The 24,158-nt window shown below is 42.7% G+C and overlaps 2 protein-coding genes across 9 annotated transcripts in view; both read left to right on the top strand.

Moving 5' to 3' along the window:
* The window catches only part of LOC107380823 (microtubule-associated protein 1A), a 102,497-nt gene that overhangs the window by 59,549 nt on the left and 18,790 nt on the right, over positions 1-24,158 (top strand). For all 5 annotated transcript variants that reach the window (XM_054743086.2, XM_070544141.1, XM_054743088.2 and 2 more), the window contains one exon: positions 18,519-18,656. In XM_054743086.2, the coding sequence (XP_054599061.1) occupies positions 18,519-18,656 (138 nt within the window). The remainder of the gene's footprint in view (positions 1-18,518; positions 18,657-24,158) is intronic.
* Positions 399-12,479, top strand: LOC129163900 (protein brambleberry-like). 4 transcript variants are annotated; one of them, XM_070544146.1, is made up of 7 exons: positions 399-608; positions 900-965; positions 1,138-1,207; positions 9,442-9,691; positions 9,786-9,888; positions 10,000-10,141; positions 10,234-12,479. In XM_070544146.1, exons 4-6 carry the CDS (start codon positions 9,624-9,626, stop codon positions 10,054-10,056), a joined length of 228 nt encoding a protein of 75 aa, XP_070400247.1. In that variant the 5' UTR covers positions 399-608; positions 900-965; positions 1,138-1,207; positions 9,442-9,623; the 3' UTR covers positions 10,057-10,141; positions 10,234-12,479. The 4 variants fall into 4 exon arrangements, with proteins under 4 accessions (XP_070400247.1, XP_070400246.1, XP_070400244.1 ...); XM_070544145.1 differs by having other exon boundaries at positions 9,780-9,888; positions 10,000-10,134; XM_070544143.1 differs by having other exon boundaries at positions 9,780-9,888.

Raw genomic sequence — 24,158 nt, 5'->3', positions numbered from 1 at the left:
AAGGACTTAGTTTGTTCTTTTATCAAAACTTATTTTGAGCCTGAGAGGGTTAAGCTCATTTAAAGCTGCATTCCTTAATTTGGAAAATGTATCATAGCTATAAATATATTGTGGAGATAAAAAAAACTTTAAAAAAATGAATAAAGTAGTTCTCTTGCATTTGTCTAAAAACCTCAGCCAATCATTGCATTCGTACCGGAAGCAACAATTGGACAACCCGTTTGTCTGTCTTGCCAAACCGCAGCATTTCCGCACTTCCCCGTGACCTACATCTTTGTGCACGGACTCATTTTTCAGCAGAACACATCCGGATGGGAGATGATCGGCCGAACCGGCGGTGAAATGTTCAGCCAGCCGCTACTAACAGAGTCCCAAAAACAACAACAGCATTTCAAGTAGCAGGACATGGAGTATATGGAGGACACAGAGGACATAGAAGACAAAGTAGACACAGAAGATATAGAGGACGAAGAAGACGCAGATGACACAGAAGACACAGAGGACATAGAGAACAAAGAAGACACGGAGGACAAACTAGGGTGAACATTGGCATCACGTTTCAAAGATGACGGCCGTCACACGGCCTGCAAAGCCGGTGTTATGCTAAGGTTTGTATTTTTCTTTTGGACAGATTTTTGCTACATATTACAACACCTTAGCATCATAAAGTAATTGTTTTATTGTTTTTATTTTGTTTAGAAAGATTGAACTGGATTGTTGCTTTGTTTTATATTTGCGCATGACTATATTAGCACCTTCCTTTGTTAGTAAGTGATGCTAATGCTATATAAACAGAAGCACTTTTATTTATGAAAAAAATAACCGGTGACAAACAGATCAGGATCAGCTTAATGTTTCATGCATATTCCCCGCTAATATATTCACTTTTTTGTTGTTAGTTACCAACATGCAGCATCTTCAGCTCCACTCCTTCATAGAATGAATAAAACAATGATGACTGATCTGTGAGTGTAAATTTACGTCTAACAGGTGTTTTATTGAATGTGTGTGCTTTTATGTCCACTAGATTCCAAATTTGCATAGCTTTCTCCAATTCTACTTATTAAAAAACAATGTTTGCATATCTCTGCTGCGTAATTTATATAATTATTTTAACAATTGTTCATCCATCCACAGGTGTACGGCAGAAGAAGGAACCACAATGAGACCCGTGAGATGCTCTGATGAAACCGGCAAACAAATGAAGGTAGAGAACAAAACTTTGGCTACTCTCTGTAATACATGAGGATTGACAAAAGTACCATAAACATTTTTTTTGTGATAAGACATTTTCATTTATTTAGTTTTTTTATTTTTGTAATTGTATTTAAAGGGGCATTATGGAAGTTTGACAGCCAAAACATGTATAGAAATAATAATTTTCTTCTTCATACATTCTCCTGCAATGCCCTGGTCCTGGAGAATGAGCCCTGTCATTTTTACTGTGATTGCTTGTTTTTCTGTAAAATCACAGAAAATGAGAGCTGCTCGGGTCGAGCAGGCTGCTTCATGCGCGTTCACGCTCAGGCATAGCCCGTAGCATTTGCTATCCGTAGCTTTAGCAGCAGAGAGAGAGGCAGTGCCACTTTGTCGCTGTTCCTAACGCCTAGTGACAAAGCTAGCTACATTTTTGAGGACCCTTAGCTACTTTCTGTAGAATTTTCTTCTAGATATGTCCTGCAAATTAGCAACAAAATAGCCATTTTCACTCCGAACCGTTCTTTGAACGTTGTTTTAGCTATTATCAAGGATATAAATGTTACAGATACAAAAGACATCACTGGCGCTTTATCTCACTTAGTAAGACGTCGGACTCTCGTGCAAAAGACCTGGGTTTGATTCTGGATGTGAACATAGTTTATTTAGAGTTTATTTTTTACATTAATTGTATGTTTTTTTTTTTACAGTAAGATGCCCAAATTTTTATTTGAGATTCGCCGAACAGCATTGAATTCACAGATAAAAAAGATGTGGGTTCAACTTTCATTTGGGAACAATTTTTCAAGAGCATGCAGGAGGACTGACCCATCTTAAACCTTTGTTGGCTGTGCTGAAGAGATAGGTACAGAACGAAATTATTTAATTAGCTGCGCGTACTCCATTCCTCTGTCCTCCGGGCCACACACACATACACGGGGCTGTCTCAGCTGTTATTTTCGTTAAGGAGTGTGCACGTACAGCATGCGCGCCTCGTGCACGAGCCTACTATTGAAGCTGCCGTTATGCTTTTGGCCTGAGGGGGCAATCGCGAGCTTAAAAATTCAAAACTCTGTAAAGTCTCTTTAATGAATTTTTTTATTAAATAAATGGTAACAAAATTAGTAAACAAATATAAATTTCAAATACCTGAATGAAACTGAGCAGATTAAAAGTAAATCTTACACATAATCTGCTCCACTCTCATCGGTAGTTAAATCAATAATAAATAAACGTGTTTAACCAATAAGTTTAACTGAAGGAGCAGTGGTCCAAAATACCTATGATTTACAAATTCATACTTTATTTACTGTTTGTGTAACATCATCTACACTGAACAAAAATATAAAAGCAACGCTTTTGCTTTTGTTCCCATTTTTCATGAGCGGAACTCAAACATCTGAAACTTTGTCTACATACACAAAACACCCATGACTCTCAGATATTGTTCCAAAATCTGTCTACATGTGTGATTGTGAGCACTTTTCCTTTACCAAGATAATCCAGCCCACCTCACAGGTGTGGCACATGTAGGATTTGGTAAATTGAGTGCTTTAAGAGCTCAATATATATTACCTCTACTTATGACCAATAAGCTGTGATACTCTATCTAAATATAGAATATCAACTCTGCTTGGCTGTGTTTATCAGAAGATCTAGGATTCTTTCTTTATTAAGAAATTGTACACACTTCGTTTTGATTCAGAAAAGAGTCAGGTTTATAAAAGTAAGAATTTATTTTACCAACAATTAAAACATGACAAGTTGACTAAGCATTTACTGTGATGGATGGAACTAAATGTGATGTAGTAACCTATGTGTGAATGCGGTATTAGTCGGAACTTCCTTATCTCGGAGAGCTGAGTTCTGGATGTAAAAGAATTTGGTTTGCGTTAAGCTATGAAGGTGGTTGTTATGAAAACACATCAGACGCAATCTGTCATGTCTATGTACCCACTCGAAGACCCTCGTGATAGATCTGGAATGTCGAAGTCCTCGGACTTCCAGGCACCGAGGTCCGTAGAAGAAACTGCAGCCCCACTAAACCGGTCTTAGAGTTGTCTCCAGGTCACAACAGACGGATGGAACCGTGCGTTTGGTGGACTCTTTAAGGAGTCTAAACATTCTCAGCTTGTTCTGCAGGAACTGTTTGTGTATCGGCTTCACAGGTGCAAAAAGGTTTTGACGACGTGCCAAAAGCTTTGATGGTTAAAGAGGGTTTTGCTTCAGGTGGCCGGTCTGAAGTTTTCTCTACAACTGAGAGATCACCCAAGAGTGATCCAGTTTTGATGATCTCATGTTATGATTTGTGTAGCCAACCAAGGGCTGACAAGTTTGAGAAATATTACCAAGACAACTCAGAAACACGCCTTCTTTGATACGGAGGCTCTGACTGGGGTAAAAGACTATTTATGTGTCAGAGTTTAACTTAACCTTATTTTGTCCTTGTGTGAGTGCAAATGGTTATGACCTTGTCATTTTAACATGCTGAAACATATTTCAATCACTGTAATCATAACATAACATAACATTCATTTCGCACTTCAGTCATTGAGCACAGCTTAATGAAAAATTTCATTATATTATAATTATTATAAGTAGCAATAAACAAACGTTTATTTAATGATTATCTAGCCTATAAGTTGTAGAAGTTCATATCTGACTTAGGAAATCAGTCTTTGACTTAGCAACTGATCCAAGATGGAGTGCTCCTTATATGGAGGCATGAAGACCTGAAAGATTGGACCTTGAGGAGAGAATGTTATTGTTGACATGTCATTATCTGTGTTCAGAGCTGCAGAGACTCTGAGCCCACAGGGCCCCCCGGGGGACGCGATCAGACGCCTTCTCCAAATCCATTAAACACATGTAGATTGGTTGGACAAACTCCAACGCACCCTCCAGCACACCCCTAAGGGTATAGAGCTGGTCCAGTGTTCCTCGGCCAGGATACAAACCATATTGTTCCTCCTGAATCCGAGGTTCGACAATCTGCTGGATCCTCCTCCAGAACCCCTGAATAGACTTTACCAGGGAGGCTCAGGAGTGTGATCCTCTTGTAGTTGGAACACACCCTGCAGTCTCCCTTTTTAAATAAGGGAACCACCACCCCGGTCTGCCAGTCCAGTGGAACTGCCTCCGATGTCCACGCAATATTGCAGAGCCACATCAACCAACACAGCCCAACATCCAGAGCCTTAAGGAACTCTGGGCGAATCTCATCCACCCCCAGGGCCTTGCCACAGAGGAGCTTTTTGACAACCTCATTGACATCAGCACTAGAGATTGGAGAGCCCAACCCAAAGTCCCCAGACTCTGCTTCCTCACTGGAAAATGTGCCGGTGGGATTGAGGAGGTCTTCGAAGTATTTAGTCCACCGATCCACAACTTCCTGAGTCGAGGTCAGCAGCACACCGTCCCCACTATAAACAGTGTTGGTAGTGCACTGTTTTTCCCTCCTGAGATGCCGGATGGTGGAGCAGACTCTTCTCGAAGTGGTACGGAAGTCTTGTTCCATGGTCTCACCGAACTCCTCCCATGCTCGTGTTTTGCCTCTGTGACCACCAGAGCCGATTTCCACTTGGCCTGCTGGTACCCATCAACTGCCTCTGGAGTCCCATGGGCCAAAAGACCTGATAGGACTCTTTCTTCAGTTTGATGGTATCCCTAATCGTCAGTGTCCACCAGCAGGTTCAGGGATTGCTACCACAAAAGGCACTGACAACACTGCGGCCGCATCTCCAGTCGGCCACCTCAACAATGGAAGCACGGAACATGGCCCACTCGGACTCAATGTCCCCCGTCTCCCCCGAAACATTTTGGAAGTTCTGTCTAAGGTGAGAATTGAAACTTATTCTGACAGGAGACTCCGCCAGATGCTCCCAGCAGATCCTTTCAAAATGTTTGTGCCTGCCAGGTCTGACAGGCATCTTCCCCCACCATCGAAGCCAACTCACCACCAGGTAGTAGTCAGTTGACAGCTCCGCCCCTCGCTTCACCCAAGTGTCCAAGACACGCGGCCGCAAAATCATGATTTATGGAACATGCGGTGGCCTCTCGTACACACGTTCCCCGGCACTTGTCCCATGATAAATCCTACCTGGGCATACCCAGGTGCAAGTGTCCGTTCTAACTCATTAACATACAGAAATGCTCTCAATTAACCATATTTGGTCGTGGTCCTCAGCACGTAAGATGATTCCTGCATTCTACCCAGAAAAAAGATAACTTGTGAGATCAAAACACTTTGTGCCAAAGTGCAAAAGAACCAAACAAGTTTCAGAGGTTATAAATGCGGTTAGGACAAAGGAGAGGTTCCTGTCAGGAATAAATAAAAGTTTTATATGATAAGTTGTACAGTAACAGGTTCTCATTTACATTTAATGAGTCATTCTGGATGGAGTCAGTTTTATTTGGAAATGTCTGAGTGCAGCCTCTTAGCTACTAGTTATAAAAAAACATGGACTGGAATCAGATTTGTGCAGTTTATCTGTCGCTCCACAAAGGATCCCAAATCCCAGCACAGCTCCAGACGGATCTGCTGTTTGCTCGCTCATGGAAACACGCTTACTCCAGAGAGGAGCTCTGACAAATCCTCAATAATAATATGGAAACGTTCTTTTATCTAACGCATCTCAAGCAGAATCACGAGGTGTTTCACAAGGACAAAAAATAATAGAATAAAATAAATTTTTAATTGTGATTACAAAAACACGACAAACGTTCTTCCAAGTCAGATTCCCGTCGGGTGTTTTAGCACCAACTATGTAACTCAGCTGTTTTCCACAGAAATATTTTTTTAACCCTCTATGGATTAAAGTTGGGTTAGGCTCAGTCAACAAACCATATATCTGGACCTTACACTGCACCCTTTATTTCTTTATTTGGTGTGGGATGAATAAAAGTATCGCCCTGCCCTCTCTGTCCAGGGTATACCCCACCTGATTGCCCATTGACCGCTTGACATAGGCACCAGACCCCCCCACCCCCCGCGTGGACAAAGCTGGTTCAGACAATGGATGGATGGATGAATAAAAGTATCCCCAGAAATGTCAAAATCCAATAAAAAGACGTTTGCATGTGCATGTGACCCTTTGTCCGGGCAAGGAGATGTCCTTTCTTGAAGCAGAGTTGCATGATTCCCACTGCCATTGAATGGTAAATTGAATGTCAGTTTTATCATGTTTATATTTGCGAAAACTTTAAATAAAGAATATATCCATGTGCATGAACACGTGAAAAAGCAATTTTATTCACTTTAAGACACAATTTGTTATTATTTATTTGTTAAAACTATTTAATTTTATACGGTGCCTCAAGGCAACTCTATGCAGTCCGGGCACTTTTTCCACCTTTTGACAGTTTGGATATCTGCTTTGTTACAACACGATTCTATTCATTTAGTTTTTACTTTGCCATTGAAACACTACTGTACTTTACAATTACCAACTAAAATGCCTTTATTTTAAGAAAGAGAAGAGGAAACTGAAGATCGACTGTACAAGATCCAACCATGAGTTTCCCATTCATCATCAAAATTGACCTCAATCCCAAAGGGTGAGAAGCTGGCCATTGATGAACAATTGGTCCCATTCAAGAAAAGGCATAGACTGAAGCTATATCTAGCAGCAAAACCAAGAAAATGGGCTTACAAGATACTCCTCATGACTGGTTCAGATAGTGTGTTGGTAAATCTACACAGAGAGCGCTGTGCAACCCCCAGGCCTACCAGGTGTAGGCACTAGTGGCAATGTTGTCCTGCACTTGGCTCAAACTATACCTAAGCATGGGAACGACAAGCTCATCTTTGATAACTGGTTTACAAGTGTGTCTCTGGTGCTCACTGGTACTGGAACTGGTGGCTGAGCAAGAAATTCCCAGCATAGGTACCATTTGTGGTAAGAGACTGCCAGGCATCAACTTGACCTGTGATGCGTATCTAAAGTGAGCAGGGTATGGATCTTTTAAAGAGAAGATAGTCATGTTTGAAGCAAACACCTTGCATGTTGTGAAGTGGAATGGTAACCATTCAATGACCCTTCTGACCATGTTGGAGCCCTCCCTGTCACAGAGGTTGACAGGTGGGGTTGCAACCAGAAGATGATCACAAAGGTCCCCTGCCCTGCTGCAGTATTTAGGTGGAGTGGATCTGCTTGACTCCCTTCTTGCAATGTAACAAACCAACCACTAAAGAAGTGGTACCAACACCTGTTCCATTTCCTGTATTTGCTTTTGTGACCGCCTGGCTACAATTCCATGGAGATTGGAAAGGTACTGGAAGTGAAAAGAAGCAACCAAAGAGCCTTTATACTTTTTAAACATTCATTGCTGAAGGCCTTTACAAATGTGGAAATAATCTGAGAAAGATAGGTAGCCCCAGTATCTCCAACTCAATTGCTGGTGAGAACAAGACGAAAAGGGTTGAATGACCTGTGGCCACAAATGGGGAGGTGCATCTGGATGCTTCAGACACTGGAGGACCATGGCACAACAGAAGAGAAGATGCAAAATACCTAATTTTTAAATTGTATTCAACCTTTATTTATCCAGATGAGTCGATTGAGAACTCATTCTCATTTCCAACGATGATCTGGCCAGGAGGCAGCAGCAACAGACACACAGCTTACTTAGCTTTACATCAAAGAAAAACAGGTAAGATAAAAAAAATGACAAGATAAAAATGAGTTGAAACAATTAGACATAAAGACAACGGACTGTTCTCATTTGGTGTGCATCTCAAATGCATACATACACCACAAATCAAGTTCCAGAAGTGTGATGATCACCTTTTCTTCATGCCAACAAGCAACTGTTTCCTGAGAGTCCATACAGAGTAGGAAATATGACTGATAACAAAAAATGTACAATATTACATCAATATTCAAAAGCTATGTATCGAATTTTTGGAAGAATTTCCATGCAAACATTTGTGTGTTTTCTTTTCTTTTAGTGCAATTCAAATGCCGACTGTTAGTTGGCAGCAGTGTGCAATGAGTTTTGTTTCCACCAGTGAAATGTAAATCCCCCCGTTATGGTTAAACATGCTATGTATCAGTTTGGACTGTTTATTGAATTTTCCTACAATAAATTCAGTCTGAAAAAATCGCTAATATCATTTGGCTGAATGTATCGCAATATGTCGTGATATATCGTATCGTCTCCCCTGTATCGTGATACGTATCGTGTCGCCGGCATTTCACCAATACACATGCCTAATCCCAACACTCACTCACTCACTCACTCACTCACTCACTCACTCACTCACTCACTCACTCACTCACTCACTCACTCACTCACTCACACATACGTAGACACTCATTTGGAGGTAACTAATTCATAGATGAAACTGAAGTGTTTGTTTTTTCATGTTTGATTGGTTAGAAACATTTCTGGATCTAAATAAACTTGTTTTCTAATAACTGCATTGTTTGGTGGCTTGTAAACCACTGATGTACCACTGCAGAAAACCTTGGCGTTTTGGAACCCAAACAAAAACAGAGTTGCCCTGAAATCTGGTACTGAGGATTGGGTTAAAATTTATGATGGATATATTTTCAGGGACAGCCAAGTTCCCAAAATATAAGGTGAAATTTTTTTCAGCCAAAAAACAAAAAGTCATGCAGTAGAGAATTTAAGGGTAAAATAATTAGTTGATGAGCAACATGTGTGGATGACTGAGACCTTTGGTCCTGCGGTTCCCCCGTTCTACCACTAGATGCTGTTCCTATGCATGGTCTGAAGTTTTCTTATGTTTAGGAACATTTCCACGCACAGACAGTCAATGATCAATACCACACAATAAATTAGGTCCTACGCACCATACACGTACAGATCGGTGCCTAAGTACGGCTGATACATGAGGCCCCAGACATCAAACAGAAAGCCAATTTTTAATATTTGTAGTTCAGCCAATAATGCCCGGCTGGAGCTCCGTGACTAGACTAATGATTGTTTTTACTCATTTTGTGTAAAATCATGAATGGATTAGTGTATGTTTATATGTAATTACCCAGATTTCAATGCAATAAGCCATATATGGAACAGTCACATTATTATATAAGACATAAAGTGTTATAATTCAGTGACTCATTGAGTCTAGTTACTATAGCAACTGCCTTTGCTATTTTTATACCATTATTAAGTTTATGACCTAAAACCTTAATGTCCCTCATTCTATCAACAGTACTGTCTTCCATAGCCAGTGACATGTCAGTAGTTACTCCTCTCTCTTTTGTACTGATCCAGTCATGAGCTACCAGCTCCCACACCTCCTGCTCGCCGTCTGCGTGCCGGCCTGTCCTCTGGCCAGTGGGATGTTTGAGTGGCTGAGGAACCCACAACCTTCTCCTGCAGCACCTCCTCCTTCTCCTCCACCTCCTCCTGTTGCTCCAGCACATCTCTCGCCTAAGGATGCTTAGTTTGAGGTGATGATGGCAGACCAGAAGCTTCTGTCGGAAGCGGAGCAGCTGGAGCTCATGACATCTGTCATTCCAAGGTGAATGGGGCGGTTTGTGATCTTAAATGTTTTTTTGTTTTTTTAATTCAAGTTCAGTTAATTTAAGCATCAGTCTTCTCTCTCCAAGTTGCAGTCCTCTTCAGGTGTTTTCCTGGGTGAGGTCCAGCTGTGAGAGCCTCTTGGAGGAAACTTTAGTAAAGCTGGGTGTGGAGATGTTCAACTGCCAGACAGACGGGGTGAGAGACTTTCCTGTCTATGTGGTAAATGGTAACGTTTTATTCTGCTTAGACTGATGTTTTCTCACAAAAAAATTGTATTTATTACATTTTATACCATTTGATTCTCAGAGCAGTAAGGAGTGCACGTCTGACATCCAGACATGTGGAACACCACATAGTGAGTAACCAAGCTGGATCGGTTTGCTACACGACCCGTCAGCAGCTCTTTCTGGACCAAGCAGAGCTCACAATTAACACCCTCATGTACACGGTGACCATCCAGCTTCCTGAAGAATCTCCTTTGTGCTGTGAGGCTGCAGATCTTGGCCTGATTCCACCTGGTTGTGTTTTTTAATTAAACAGGAGGGACTGCTGGAGCTGAAGGACCTGACTGCAGCTTCTCTGGACAAGCTAATGGAGGTCACGGAGCTCTGCAGGGGAGGAGGTGGAGACCTCACTGAGGAAAATTCTGGAATGACTGGGTCAGGCGAGGATAACACTCTTATGGACTGTAATTAGAACTGAGCACTATGGCCTCAAATTAGTATCATGTTGAAAGTTCTTGTTTACATCCTGGTAACTGCTCACATCCGCACAACCTGGAGGGCAAGAACCCCACCTCCAAACATGATCCAGAGCTGTATTTCTGTGATTTAAGCCAACAAAATAAAACCTAGGGATTTAGATATTAGTACTTAAGATCATCTAACACGTCTTTGTGCAGATGAATAAAGAATAAACAAACTAACGGTGTTTAGCACAACGCTTCCAGATCTGTTTGAAGTAGGGCTAATGAGCTGTGAGACGACAGTCCTCCTCAGAACCATCACCTGGACAATGAAGGTGTTCTTCTACGTCACAGGAGTCAAACTCCAGATCTCAAGTGCCGCTTTCCCACATGTTTTGTGTTTCTCCTGTTTCAACACACCTGATTTCAATCAGCAGGTGATTACCAACCTTCTGGAGAGCGTGGAGCTGCTGCACAGGTGAATCACCTTTGTTGGAACAGGGAAACAACAGAAATGCAGGATACCCGCCCTCGTGGACTGGAGTTTGACACCTCTGTTCTACGTGTTGCAGGTCGGTGCTGAAGGATCGCCGTGACAATGCTCGTCTTTGAAGATGAACAGATTATTTATTCTGATGAGTAATGTAAACAAAAACATGAAACAAACGACATTGAAGGCTGCCAATTACAACACATTTTATGTAATTATTGTAACTAGACCGTTACCGCAGGTCACTCAGAACCACACACCACACCGATGTTTTCATTTTCACACGTTTATGTCTCGAACCGATCAGTAGCTCAGTTCTGCTCCTCATTCCTGCGGTCGTACATAATTATGTAAAAGAGCTCATGAGCCATTAGATGGCTATAACCTGTTTGTGTCTGCACATGTGGGGCAGATGTTTACTTTTTTATTGTAGAATTTGCTTCTGTGTATTTTACCAGCTGGAAACCTCACGCTTAGACTACTGCAACTCTCTTTTCACGTGTCTGAGCAGAACCTCCCTGAACCGTCTACAGGTGGTTCAGAATGCCTGTGCTCGGCTTCTGACCAACTCCTCCAAACACACCCACATCACCCCGCTTCTCCTCCAGATTAATTGGCTGCCAGTCAACTTCAGGGTTCATTTCAAGATCCTGGTTCTGGTCTATAGGTCCTTACGTGGACAAGCACCATCTTACATTGGTGATCTTCTTAGTCCCTACACCCCCAGCAGGTCCCTGAGGTCCAGTGACCAAAGCCTACTGGTTGTGCAGCACCAGGCTAAAGACCAAAGGTGACAGATCATCTGCTGCTGTGGCCCCCAGACTCTGGACCTCTCTCCCCCTGAGCCTGAGATCAGTGGACTCAGTGGTCTCCTTCAAAAAGCAGCTGAAGACTCACTTGTTCAAGCTGGCTTTTGTATGACCTTCTTCACCACTCTCTCTTTATTCTGCTCTCCCCACCTATTCCACCTTCCTCAGGATCCACTGATTTCCCTCCTTCCTATTCACTCTCTCTCTTTCTTAACATTTTTTTATCACAATTGTCTATTTTTGCTCATTTTAAATATATTTTAAACATTTTCTAAATTCTTTTTTATATTTTTACATTTTTTGTTTTTGTGAAGCGCCTCGTGATTTTTATCTTGAGAGGCGCTATAGAAATAATATTTTCTTCTTCTGTAAAAGTTTACTTTTATCGTCCCTTGTTTGTTTACTTGTGCAGCCTACAGCGCCGTGCGTTAACCTCGCTGATGGATATTATTTAGCCGTTTATTGAAAACTAACAGCTAAACACGACGGTGGTCAACAGGGAGGTGCCGGCTTCTTGCCCTCTAGCCAGAGCCTGGGGGCGGGGGCTGGGGGTGCTGATGTGACGTGTATGTTTGTTAACCGTGAGTTTACTTTTAAACAGTCGATACAAATTTTGTTTTAATTGCTAATTGTTGTGTCTTGGTGCTCTAAATTGTATTTAGTAATAATGTTTGGCTCTAGACAAGTGTTTCACTTCAGTCAAAACCCTTTTCAGTCATAATTGTTATTTTTATATTTGCTTAAGATTGTGATGTTTGTGTTATGATATTGGCTGGAAATAAACCAAACCAAATCTGTTAAATAGTCATTTATTAATTAATATTAACATGTGTAATACTGATAAGAAATCATTATTAAATATTACATGTAGGCTCATTTGGTGTATTTAAGATCTGAAATAAAGCATTATTTCCCGAATAAACAATTATGATGATTTATTCAATACTTTGATGCAGTCAAGACATTATTAAAACACTTTAGATGAACAGAATATGATTTTAAACAACTTGTAAAGTTAGGAAACTATTTTATGAACAAAATAAGAATAATTTTATTAATAGAGTAAAATCCTGTCTCCTGTTGGACCTTAGGAGTTGTAGCCCTGATAAGTCGTTATCACCTCCTCTTGGTCATGGGTGTCCTGACACCGATGAAGCAGGTCTTGTCTACGTTACATGAGTCACTCACAGTTCTTAGAAATGATGCATCATGTAACATTTTGTAAGTGGTTACTTTTAATAAATTATCAATAAAATATAAAAGTATTCAGTAAAATGTAATTTTTAATAAAATTAAGGATTATCAATATTACCCAACCTTTAATATTCGATAGATGATGAAACGGGGTACTTTGAGTACGCCAGGGAAACAACACTCATCAATAATTTGACACAGAGGCAAAAGTCCAGTTTATAAAAATCTGTTTATTTCAATGACTAATGATGATTTAGAATAAATGATTCAGAATGATTATTTAAGGTAATATCAGCTGAGACCGTAATCAAACTTTAAAGAAAGATAATCTAAGATGCTAAACATTGCAGCAACCATCTTTGCTGGGTTTAACGAGCCACGCCAGTAAATATGATCACCTGTGAAGTTATGACTTTACACCAGAAGATAGATGGAGATGTGTAATCTGAGCAACACTTTAGGTGTGTTTCACTTTAAAATTCTGGAGTTTCTAGAGCTTGGGAATCACCTCCCGTTGGGAGGGTCCCGGTGGAGGACAGGAGGAGACGAGCGGAGCACACAGAGGGCCATTATAGAGGAAATACTTGTGAAGCTGACTGGTCTGTTCTTTGTTGACAATGTTCTTTGACTGGTAACTCTGATTCTGAAGAGGATTAGACACCCTGTGATTGGTTATGGGAAAGAAAGTGATGTTCCAGCTGTGCGCAGCAGCAGAGCGTGCTTCATGAGAGTCTACAAGCTGCACAAACATGATCTAACGCACATTTCACCGTGTTTGGGACACTGTGGGTGTAAAAAGGATAGTAAAAACATTACTAATGGTGACAATTAATATAAATATAATAATATAAAATATTAAACAATGTTTCAAAAGAACTTTATAGGTATTTAAATTATAAATTGCGCCCAACACAAACGTTGGGTCCTACTGAAGATTTTTCTCATTCACAGTTTACCTTTATCTCTGACCATTTTCAAGCAACAACCTTTTGAAATAGTCGTGTCAGAATTGAATGTTTTCTTGAAAAAACTCTGGCGCCCAAACGGCTTAATAACCAAAGGGTTATTAAGTCTAATGAAGTGTCTTGGAAAATAATGTGGTGTTTGGGTTTATAAAATAATCTGGCTGAATTTATTGTGGAACTGTGGAAGACTTCCTGCGTGGTTCCAGTGCCAAAAATCACGCATCCCAAGGAGCCCGAGTACTTTAGACACGTAGCCTTGACTTCTGACCCGATAAAGGCCCTGGAAAGGCTCATAAAGCACCACCTTCACTCACTGGTTAGCTCAGCACCAAACCCCCTGCATTTCATCTATCGGCCTGGAATCGGGGTGGATACCTGTTGCACTGATCCCTCTCTCACCTGGAGCTCTGTGAAGGTCATATTGTTTTACTTCTCCAGTGCTTTCAACACCAACTAACTACCCTACACTACTGAGAGGGAAGCTGGAGGGAGCTGGTGTGGGCAAACAGCTAACCGCATGGATTACCTAATCAACAGACCATAGTATGTGAGACTCCATGACTTCGTATCTGACATAGTAATCTGAAGCACAGGGGCACCGCAGGGCACAGTTCTCTCTGTTCAGTCTGTACACTTCTCGAAAAAAACAACCATCATTGAATGTGCATCAGATGGTAATGATCAGGAATATGGGGGGGGGTGGGGGGTGGGGGGGGTGGGGGGGGGGGGGTCATCCGTGACTTTGTAAGATGGTGTGAGGCTAACACTCCCCAAATCAATGCCAGCAAGATGAAGGAGATGGTCATAGCTGTAGCAGGAAGTCACCCACTACAACAAATGGTGAACATCCAGGGAAAAGTCACTGAGATAGTGAACTTTTACACTACCTCAGTACCTGGGTGTTCACTTCAACAATAAACTCAATTAGCTCACAATTACAGATGCCATATATAAGAAGAGCCAAAGTCAACTCCACCTACTGAGGAGACTGAGGTCCTTCGTAATATGCAGGACTCTGTTAAGGACTTTTTGTGATTTGGTGGTGGCATCTGCCCTTTTCTATGCAGTGACCTGCTGGGGGAGCGGATGTACAGACAGGGACGGAAGCAGGATTGACAAACTGGTACAAAGGTCTAGCCCTGTGCTGGGATGTTCTCTGGAGTCTGCGGTGGTGGCCCCCAAAGGGCCCCAGTCAAATGCCATTTCCAAATCCACAAAACACATGTAGATTGGTTGAACAAACTCCCACGCACCCTCCAGGACCCTCCTAAGGGTATAGAGCCAGGCCAGTGTTCAACAGCCAGTACAAAAACTACATTGCTCCTCCTGAATCCGAGGTTGGACACTCCGATGGACTTTCTTCTTCCAGAACTCCTGAACAGACCTTACAAGGGAGGCTCAAGAGTGTGATCCCCCTGTAGTTGTAACACACCCTGTGGTTCCTGACTGTGGTTTGTGCTTATGCACCAAACTACAGTCAGGAACCATCCCCTCACATGTAGGCGGAGGGGGGCAACCCTCTCGTTCACTGGAGTAAACCCCAACGTACAGGCACCAAGATGGGGGGAAACTAGTATGCCCACCCCTGCTCAGCACCTCTCAGTGGGGGTAACTCCAGAGTGGTAGAAAGTCCAACCCCTCTCAAGGAAACTGGTTCTGGAGCCAGAGTCATGCGTTGAGGTGAGTACGACTATATCTAGTCGGATCCTCTCAACCTGACACACCAACTCAGGCTCCTTCCCAACCAGAGAGGTGACATTCCACGTGCCAAGAGCAGCCGAGGATCAGACCGCCAAGGTCACTGCCCTCAACTACCACCCGTCACACACTGCAAATGACCCCACGAGTGGTGAGCCCATGGGAAAGGAGACAGACATTTACTCTTCTGGCTATGCCGATCACCAGGCGCTCGCTGACACGCCCCACCTCCAAGCCTGGCTCCAGAGGGGTGCATTTGTGACCCCCCGTCTGGGCGAGGGAACACTGTTTCCATATATATTTTTCTTCATAACAGGTCTTTGGGCTGCTCTTTGTCTGATCCCTCACCTACCTGAGGCATCAAGCCTCAGACAAGTTAGCTCCTAGGATCATTGGGACACTCAAACCCCTCCACCACGGTAAGATGGCAGCCCGGGGAGGGGACTATTAGAACTACTATATCCTTATAACCCTGTAGTAGCGTCTGATAGAAAATATTTGGTGAAACTCCAGGATTAGAAAAGCCTGACAGATCTACGTCACACTGGAGGGCTGAATGATTTCAGGAGATGATTGAATTGCGATTTTTCTAGGAGAAATTGCGATTTCAGTTCAATTCACAATTTTCTTCAAATCAAGATCCAACGCATTATTCATAACATAGAATAATATATATTCTTATATAATATATAATAATATAACTTATACAATATATAACATATAGTCATGCCAAGAAAAATATTGAAAACAAATTTTTTCTCCCATAATTTTTGATGTGCTTGTGAGGCAATTTGTTTATTTTTGGTGCTTTCTGTAAAACATGTTCTTGTTTTACTCCACGCAAGGAGGAAAACTGAAGGTAAAAATTGCTTTCAAATATAAATAGGAAAATATTCACACAGAGTTTCCGGTATTATTTTCCGAGGCAGGCTGCCTGGACGTTTCTGCGCCATCTGAACTCACTGAAACACCACTCTGACCCTCACACATTTTACATGCTTGGTTGAATTAGTGTGCCATCAGAAACCTTGCACTCGAGCTGACGCTTAAAGGTATTGGCCAGACTCGGCATTAAAATTATAGAAATGCAGAATAACTACATTTTACCATCTATATAAACGTACTGGGTTCAGTTTTTTATTTAGTTCAGAACTTTTGTCATAAATCATTACAGAAAATCCAAATCCTCTCCTCCAGACAGTGAAGAACTGTGTTCCTGATGCGTCACTCCAGCACGTAAAACGAGGTAGCTGCTGTTGCTAGTTTTGTGAATAACTGTTATTTGTTTACTTTCATGCCCCAATTATTACGGAAAATTGTGTTTATAGCTGCAGCAATAGGTCTGAGCCATATGTCTGTGCTCTACACGCATTTTTAAATAACAGGTCTGATCCAAAATAATAACCTACATCTATAAATCCATCTGGAGCCACACCGCTACTTCTGGACTCCAGAGTCCCGTTAGCATGCAGCAACACTGCTAACTGTGTTAGCTCCGGTAAGGAAAGAAGTCCTTTGGGAAAGCTACCACACACACACACACACACACACACACACACACACACACAGACATAATCTAAAAGATGATCTCTATATTTCAACTTTAGATCCTCCGTGGACCGGTAGAACCTCAGTGACATCCTGGATTAGTGTAAACAATGAGATGAGCTAAGGAGTTACTCCAGCATCAGGAAGATTTATTCTGGTAAATTATCGGTTAAATATTTTCCAGAGTAATACACACAGCAATAAAACTGTAGATTACTGAACTATATTGGGACACATATGGAGCTAAGACCAGCTGAGAACTCATCAGCCTAGAGCTCCCAGTGGAGCACAGAAATGAAATTTTTAAGAAACGTAAACAAACTGTACCAATTTTGGTTCTGAAGATGAATAGAATCCTCCTCTATGTCCAAATCGGGTCGCAGGTCTTCTGAGTCAAATGGTCTAAAACATGTCTGCACCTCTGGTAGTGATATCCAGCTAGCGGGGTTGGAGTTCGGTTGAACTTCTCCGGTAATCCAATATCCGTTCTTGTCGCCGTATCCCAGAGAAAAAACAAATCTGACTGACTAGTAGAGGCTTCAGTAGCTACATCTGACTGATGGCACATGTTCTCTGCTATAACGCTAACACAGAAACACCGGAGATAGGCGTTGTTTACTACAGCAGTTTCAGCAGAGCTCCTTGTGAAATGTCACCAGCTGCCCAGGGCTTAGACCAGAAGTTAGTTTCTGTTTTTCCTGCGCCGGTCAAAAACATCAGATTTTCTTACAATTCCTGCCGTCAAAATTCCCAAACCTTTTTCGTCTGAGGTTTTAATACACATTTACACATGCCGTATAAACAAATTTAGCCTCTGGTCAATATCTTTAAAGTCTCTCTCCGGAGTTTTCCCCTTTCAGAAATGATGCATGATTTTTCAGAAATCCATAAAAGTGATGATCTCATCATGTACTGTGATATAATGTAAGCGATACGTCTGTTTTTGCTGAGCACCCCCTGCCCCGCAGAGTTCTGAGCAATAGGAAACTGAGCACCGACCAGAACTAACCAATAGCGTTAGACTACCACGTACAAGCTTCAGATTTAAGGAATACCTCAGAACACAACATGACATGAGAATAATATTTATAAAATGCGTTTTAGCTGTTTGTCGGCTACAGAAGCGCATAAATAAACGTGGTTGCCATCTTAAAAAACGGAAGGAGTGTGATATGCTTGTCAGCCACTAGATGGTGTCATCGGATAAGAGAAATACTCCAGGAAGAGACTTTAAGTAAAAGTCAGAATTGTTTTGCTGATGTCCGTTCTGCAGCTAGAGACGTCTGACAATAGTTCCTGACCACATGGGTTTAAAATGTTCTGTTTCACAAATAACGGCTGTCCTACTGAGTCTGACTCGTTGATACTTGCACTTTTGTCCCTTTAAATCTTGACTGTCCTCTTTCACTTTCTGTCCTCCTGTCCTTGTGTTTCAGATCCAGTCTCTTGTCACAGACTCTGCAGGACACAAGCTTCTGGTCTTAAGTGGCCCAAGCTCCAATCACGGTGGCCTTCTACTTCAGACTGGAGTTTTTACCTCCCAGAACTTTTCCCAGACCTTCACTGATCCTGAGGTGAGTGATGGTCTGATAAACCCTCTTACATGCTGACTAACTACACACCATAACTACCACAGATTTTCACTAACAGTCCATCCGTTTTGATAAATGTCAACAGCTCCACAACCTTCAGGTTCACCAATCAGTTCTTGTTGGTTTTTAATGATGTTTCAGTGAATCCATTAAGCATCACTGCCTGGTTTAGCTCAGTCTCACCATCATCTACAGCAGTTTTCCCCAACCCTGGTCCTCAGGGCAGCGACCTGAGTGTGGTCCATGTCTCTGCTTCAGCACACCTGATTTACATCAGCTCCTCAGGAGGACATTAAGTGCTGCAGATGTCTGTTAATCACCCATTCATTTAGGTCAGGTGCATGACAGCAGGGAAATCCTGGTGTACAAATTTTGCACTGACGCCGTTCTACTCACAAAATTTATTAAAAATGTTCCTAATCAGAAGCCATGGATGGACAGTCCTGTGCGCTCCCTACTCAAAGCCCAAGATGCTGCATACAGGGCTGGTGACAGGCTGGCATACAGCAATGCCCGGAGAGACTTGAAAAAAGGAATACGGTTGGCTAAATCCAGATACAGGCAACACATTGAGGAGTACTTTAAGAACTACGATCTGCAGAACATGTGGAGGGGACTGACAACCATGGCGGACTACAGGAGCGCCAGCCAGCAGATCAGGGAGGATTGTTCTCTTCCTGACACCCTGAATAGCTTCTTCTCCAGATTTGACAACATTAGTGACAGAGTTGCTGCAGCTCCCATTAAACTGGAGGAGCAGCAGCAGCCCCTGATCCTTCAGCTCGATCAGGTCACTTCTTCCCTGAAGAGAATTAAAATCAACAAAGCCACAGGACCAGACATGGTGTCAGGGAGGACCCTGAGGGCATGTGCTGAACAGCTGGAAGGGGTCTTCACAGACATTTTTAATCTATCCCTGCAGCTCTCTACTATTCCTGTCTGCCTTAAGTCCTCCATCATTGTGCCTGTGCCAAAACAATCAGCTGTAACCAGCCTGAATGATTACCGCCCAGTCGCACTGACCCCTATCATCATGAAGTGCTTTGAAAGGATCCTCCTTAAAAACATCCAGGACAGCCTTCCTACTGGTATGGACAGATACCAGTTTGCCTACAAGGGGAACCGGTCAACTGAGGACGCTGTCTCTATTGCACTACACACCACTCTGACACATCTGCAGCATCATAATGCTTATGTTAGGAAGCTATTCATTGACTTCAGCTCAGCTTTCAACACCATCATCCCAGACAAGCTGATAGTGAAACTCTATAACCTGGGACTCTCTGCTTCAATGTGCCTCTGGATCAGGGACTTTCTCACTAATCGGCCTCAGGTGGTGAGAATAGGAGACCAAACATCATCCACCATGATTCTAAACACAGGGACACCACAGGGCTCAGTCCAGCTCTCTTCACATTATTTACCCAATACTGCACAACCTCCACAAACATGGTTTTGAAGTTTGCAGATGACACCACCATAGTGGGTCTCATAACAAACAACGATGAGCCTCTACAAAGAGGAGATACAGCACCTCACTCAGTGGTGTTCTTTGAACAACCTGGTGCTCAACACCAGTAAGGCCAAGGAGGTCACAGTGGACTTCAGGAGGTCCAACAGGACAGAGCACCCACCTCAACTCATTTGGGGGGAACTAGTAGAGCGTGTAGACAACATCAAATTCCTGGGCATCCACATCACCTCAGCTCCAACTTGGTCACTGAACACTTCCTTTCTGGTAAAGAAGGCCCAACAAAGACTCTTCTTCCTTAGGAAACTGAAGGGAGCCGTCTCTCCCCCCAACTGCTAAAGAACTTCTACAGAGCCATGATTGAGAGCATCCTATCACTCAGTATGACGGTGTGGTATGGTAGCTGTACCGTCCAGAACAAAAAAGACCTGGCCAGGGTGGTGAAAACTGCTCAGTGGATCGTGGGGAGCCCACTACCAGATCTGGACACAGTATATACTATTCAACTACAAAGGAAGGCTAACCGTATCGCTGCTGATTCCTTCCATCCAGGTCACAAACTGTTTATGCCGCTACCATCCAGGAAACGTTACAGGAATATCAAGGCCACAACCACCAGGCTGAGGAACAGCTTCTTCCCTAGAGCCATTAAAGCCATCTGCCCCCCACCCCCACCCCCACCCACACACACACACACCCACCCACCTCTGTGACCCTGCAGATACCTACACTCCCAACCAAAGACCCATGAGACTTAGACATTTAATGATGAGTTGGTTGTAATTTACAATGATCCTGTTTTTTCATGCTGCTTTTGTCCTGTTCACACTTGAATCATCTATGTGCAATAAGTAGTGCAATGATATCAATCAACATGTCGGTCAGCATGTCAGTCAGTGCAACATTTATCTTTTATATCTTTGAAATTATTCAGCTTTTTTTACTCATTTTTACTAGTGTGTGTATGGCTCCCTAAAGGGAAGATTATGTGTTGTTCTTTTTTTGTTTTACTCTTCATGTTTTTATTGTTCCATTTGTGGTCTTAGTGCCCTTTAAGTTGAGAGCTACCAACCAAATTTTGTTATGTGTATGCATAATGGCAATAAAGAATTCAATTCAATAAGGGCAACATGGAAAACATGCAGGACAGTGAGCTCTGAGGACCAGGGTTGGAGAATACTGATCTACAACACTAGGACTCTGAGGAACGGCTCCACAGACGTGCTCTACATGTTACCATCAAGCTGTCGGTTCAGGGCCCTCCCGCTAAAAGCAAAAGGACCTCCTCTCCTCCTTAATTCACCGTTAAATCGTAAACCACCGTCTAGCTGACTGTGGTTCGGGCTCCTGTGAATGGATTGTATGTGGTTTGTTTAGGCTCTTATTGTTCTTCTGCTGGTACCGTCTCTGCAAATGAAGTACCTAACGGCAAGGGCGTCAGTTTGTTTTCAGAATTGCTGGGGGACAATAGCCATACACTTGAGTGGGGTTTAAAATTTGCTGGGGACAATAAAGTAGGCTAGCACAGGGGTCGGCAACCCGCGGCTCTGGAGCCGCATGCGGCTCTCTGTGCTTGTAAAATAATGAATGGATATTTAAATAAAATGCTTTATATTTTACTGCATTAATTTTACATCTGTATGCCAATTCTAAATGTAAAGATTTTCTGCGTAAACCTGAACAGGTCCAACCCAGTCTTACTGTGAGACCGGGTTGACGCGTCACGCTTGTGCGTAATCATGCGCTTCTGAGCTGCTTTCTGACCTTCCCCACCTACAAAGTTTAATTACAACAATCAAACGTGACAGAGCCTGGATTTGTATTCTGAACAGTCTAAACATGTTTTAAAAAGAAACGTATGACAAAAGTGGCACCTGCTCAGTAAAACCACCAACAGGGTGAATATTGAAGGCAGAGACGGGCTACAGCTTCTGGATCCACTTTATTTAATCGTTTTATTGATTATCTTTTTATGAAAGATAACTTTGACGTACACGAGCGACCAGGCGCATTGCAAGATTTTCAAAAGTGTGGGAGATGTTGTCTGTGCCTAAAATAATTTCATGTTATTCACCTTGTTAGTTTAATTTCCATAATAGCGGAGCAGGTGCGAATTTTAGACGCGTCACGCACGTCTCCGTTTTAAACATGTTTAAACTGTTCCGAATACCAATCCAGGCTCTGTCTCGTTAGATTGGTGTAACTAAAGTTTGTACTGAATGAAATTACATTAAACCATGTTGAAAAGAAAAGGATCCGATTAAATCGTTTCCCCCTCATTTACAGTCACGGACTACAGCGCAGTGCGTGTGGCTCTGGGGTTAATCAAGTTTAGTTGTTTCTCTTTGCAACAATCTTCACAAGAAGGCAAAACAGTTAAATGGCAGGTTACAGATATTTCCATTTGACTGTTTATTTTGACGGATAAACTCAAGGATGTTGGTTGATTTCCTCCCACTGAAGCGGTCTGGAAACCCGGTCTCTCTGAGGGATGTGTCACTTGGAAAAATGTTATTTTTATGAAATTATGAAAGTTTGGCTGAATAGCGCTTGTTCCCGTCTCTAATATGGAGACGCATGACGCATCCAGTCGCCTCTTCAGCTCAGAAAGCACCTGTAGAGACATTTGGTCACGCACAAAGTTTATGTGGAGCAGAAGCGGTCGGGCCACGGCAGGTGAAATGCTCCTAGCCTACATGAAGTGAAACTGTTTAATTGTAACATTAATATGTTACTGGACACGCTGGTCTGGTTGGTTAGACCAGTGTTTGAAGTGGAAAACACACACACACACACACACACACCAATTAACATAATGCTGATAGTGTGGACTAGAACACAGGTGATGGTATACGTATTTAAATGATGACCAGGCTGCTGTAAAATGTAATCTCCATCCACATCCAGACACAATTATCCTCTATTCTGTCTCTATTTGCTCTGCTCTTGTCTGGGCTGACAGCTGACGGTGCGCGCGGTGCGCCTAGTGGCTGTGATGCACATTTTACGCATTTGGAGAGGTGGGCCGGATGCTTTTCTTTTACTGGAAGATGGTCCACTTAACGCACGGGTGTAGACTACATATTAATGACAAATGAATGAAAATTAAATTGTGAGTTTTTACTTCATATTTTATAAATAAAAATGACGGGGGAACACATTTATGACGTCTTTTTAAACGAAATTTTCTAGCGCGACCTGCCTGCTTCACTTAAGTCACTGCTTATTAAGGTCCGTCCAAAATTACCGTGGCCCACCCAAAAATGAAAACCTGGCGCTGTGCCTGTTATAAACCTCTGCAAATTGTTGTTCTTCACTTGATCAAACTCAGACTTTGTACAGCTAATGTCAAGATGTAAAATTATGAATTCAGTCGAGCTCTTCCGTCCCTCCCTCTCCTGCTCTCCTGGAAACCCGACATCGGCTGTCAGAAGCGGAGGTGAAGAAGGAGATGAGGCAAACAGAGTGAGTGCAACGTAAAGAAACCAGACTGGTGTGGAGGTGAGCAAAACAGCTGGAAAAGTGTGGGTGTTGAATCCCCCACGGGTGCGACGCCCATGGTACCGGCTGCTGTCACCTGGGTGTGAGACCGCGGCTCTCTACTGCCTGAGGGTAGGCCCCGCCCACAACGCTGCGCTGCTGTGGCTCCCAGTGTTTTCATTACTGTGGGAAACGGGTAATAATGGCTCTTTGATGGGAACAGGTTGCCGATCCCTGGTATAAGATCTGAGCTGGTAAAACAAAAATCCTCATCAGCAGGCTTTTTTGAAAGTGGAGGGGACACAGCTGCCAATCACTAATTTTGCCGGGGACATGTCCCCGGCGTCCCCGGTTAAAATGACGCCTATGCCTAACGGACAAATGCAGCGAACTTGAATAAGACAGAATGATGTTTCCAGTTCTGTGCCGAGCTTCTTTTAGACCAAATCTGGAGTTTAATGCTTATCAGGGATTTTATCAATAACCCAACACCTGCAGCTAGAGAGAGAGAGAGGAGAGACAATAAGCAGACA

The sequence above is a fragment of the Nothobranchius furzeri genome, chromosome 14 (genome assembly GCF_043380555.1).
Source record: "Nothobranchius furzeri strain GRZ-AD chromosome 14, NfurGRZ-RIMD1, whole genome shotgun sequence".
NCBI classification, from domain to species: domain Eukaryota; kingdom Metazoa; phylum Chordata; class Actinopteri; order Cyprinodontiformes; family Nothobranchiidae; genus Nothobranchius; species Nothobranchius furzeri.
This window is presented reverse-complemented; position numbering and strand designations above follow the sequence as displayed.

What these genes read in the sequence shown, in the direction of transcription:
- LOC129163900 (XM_070544145.1), top strand. Translation starts at nt 9,624, where the DNA reads ATGATGGCAGACCAGAAGCTTCTGTCGGAAGCGGAGCAGCTGGAGCTC. An exon ending in ATGACATCTGTCATTCCAAG is followed by an intron (nt 9,692 to 9,779) that starts GTGAATGGGGCG and finishes TCTCTCTCCAAG; the next exon opens with TTGCAGTCCTCTTCAGGTGT. An exon ending in TCAACTGCCAGACAGACGGG is followed by an intron (nt 9,889 to 9,999) that starts GTGAGAGACTTT and finishes TTTGATTCTCAG; the next exon opens with AGCAGTAAGGAGTGCACGTC.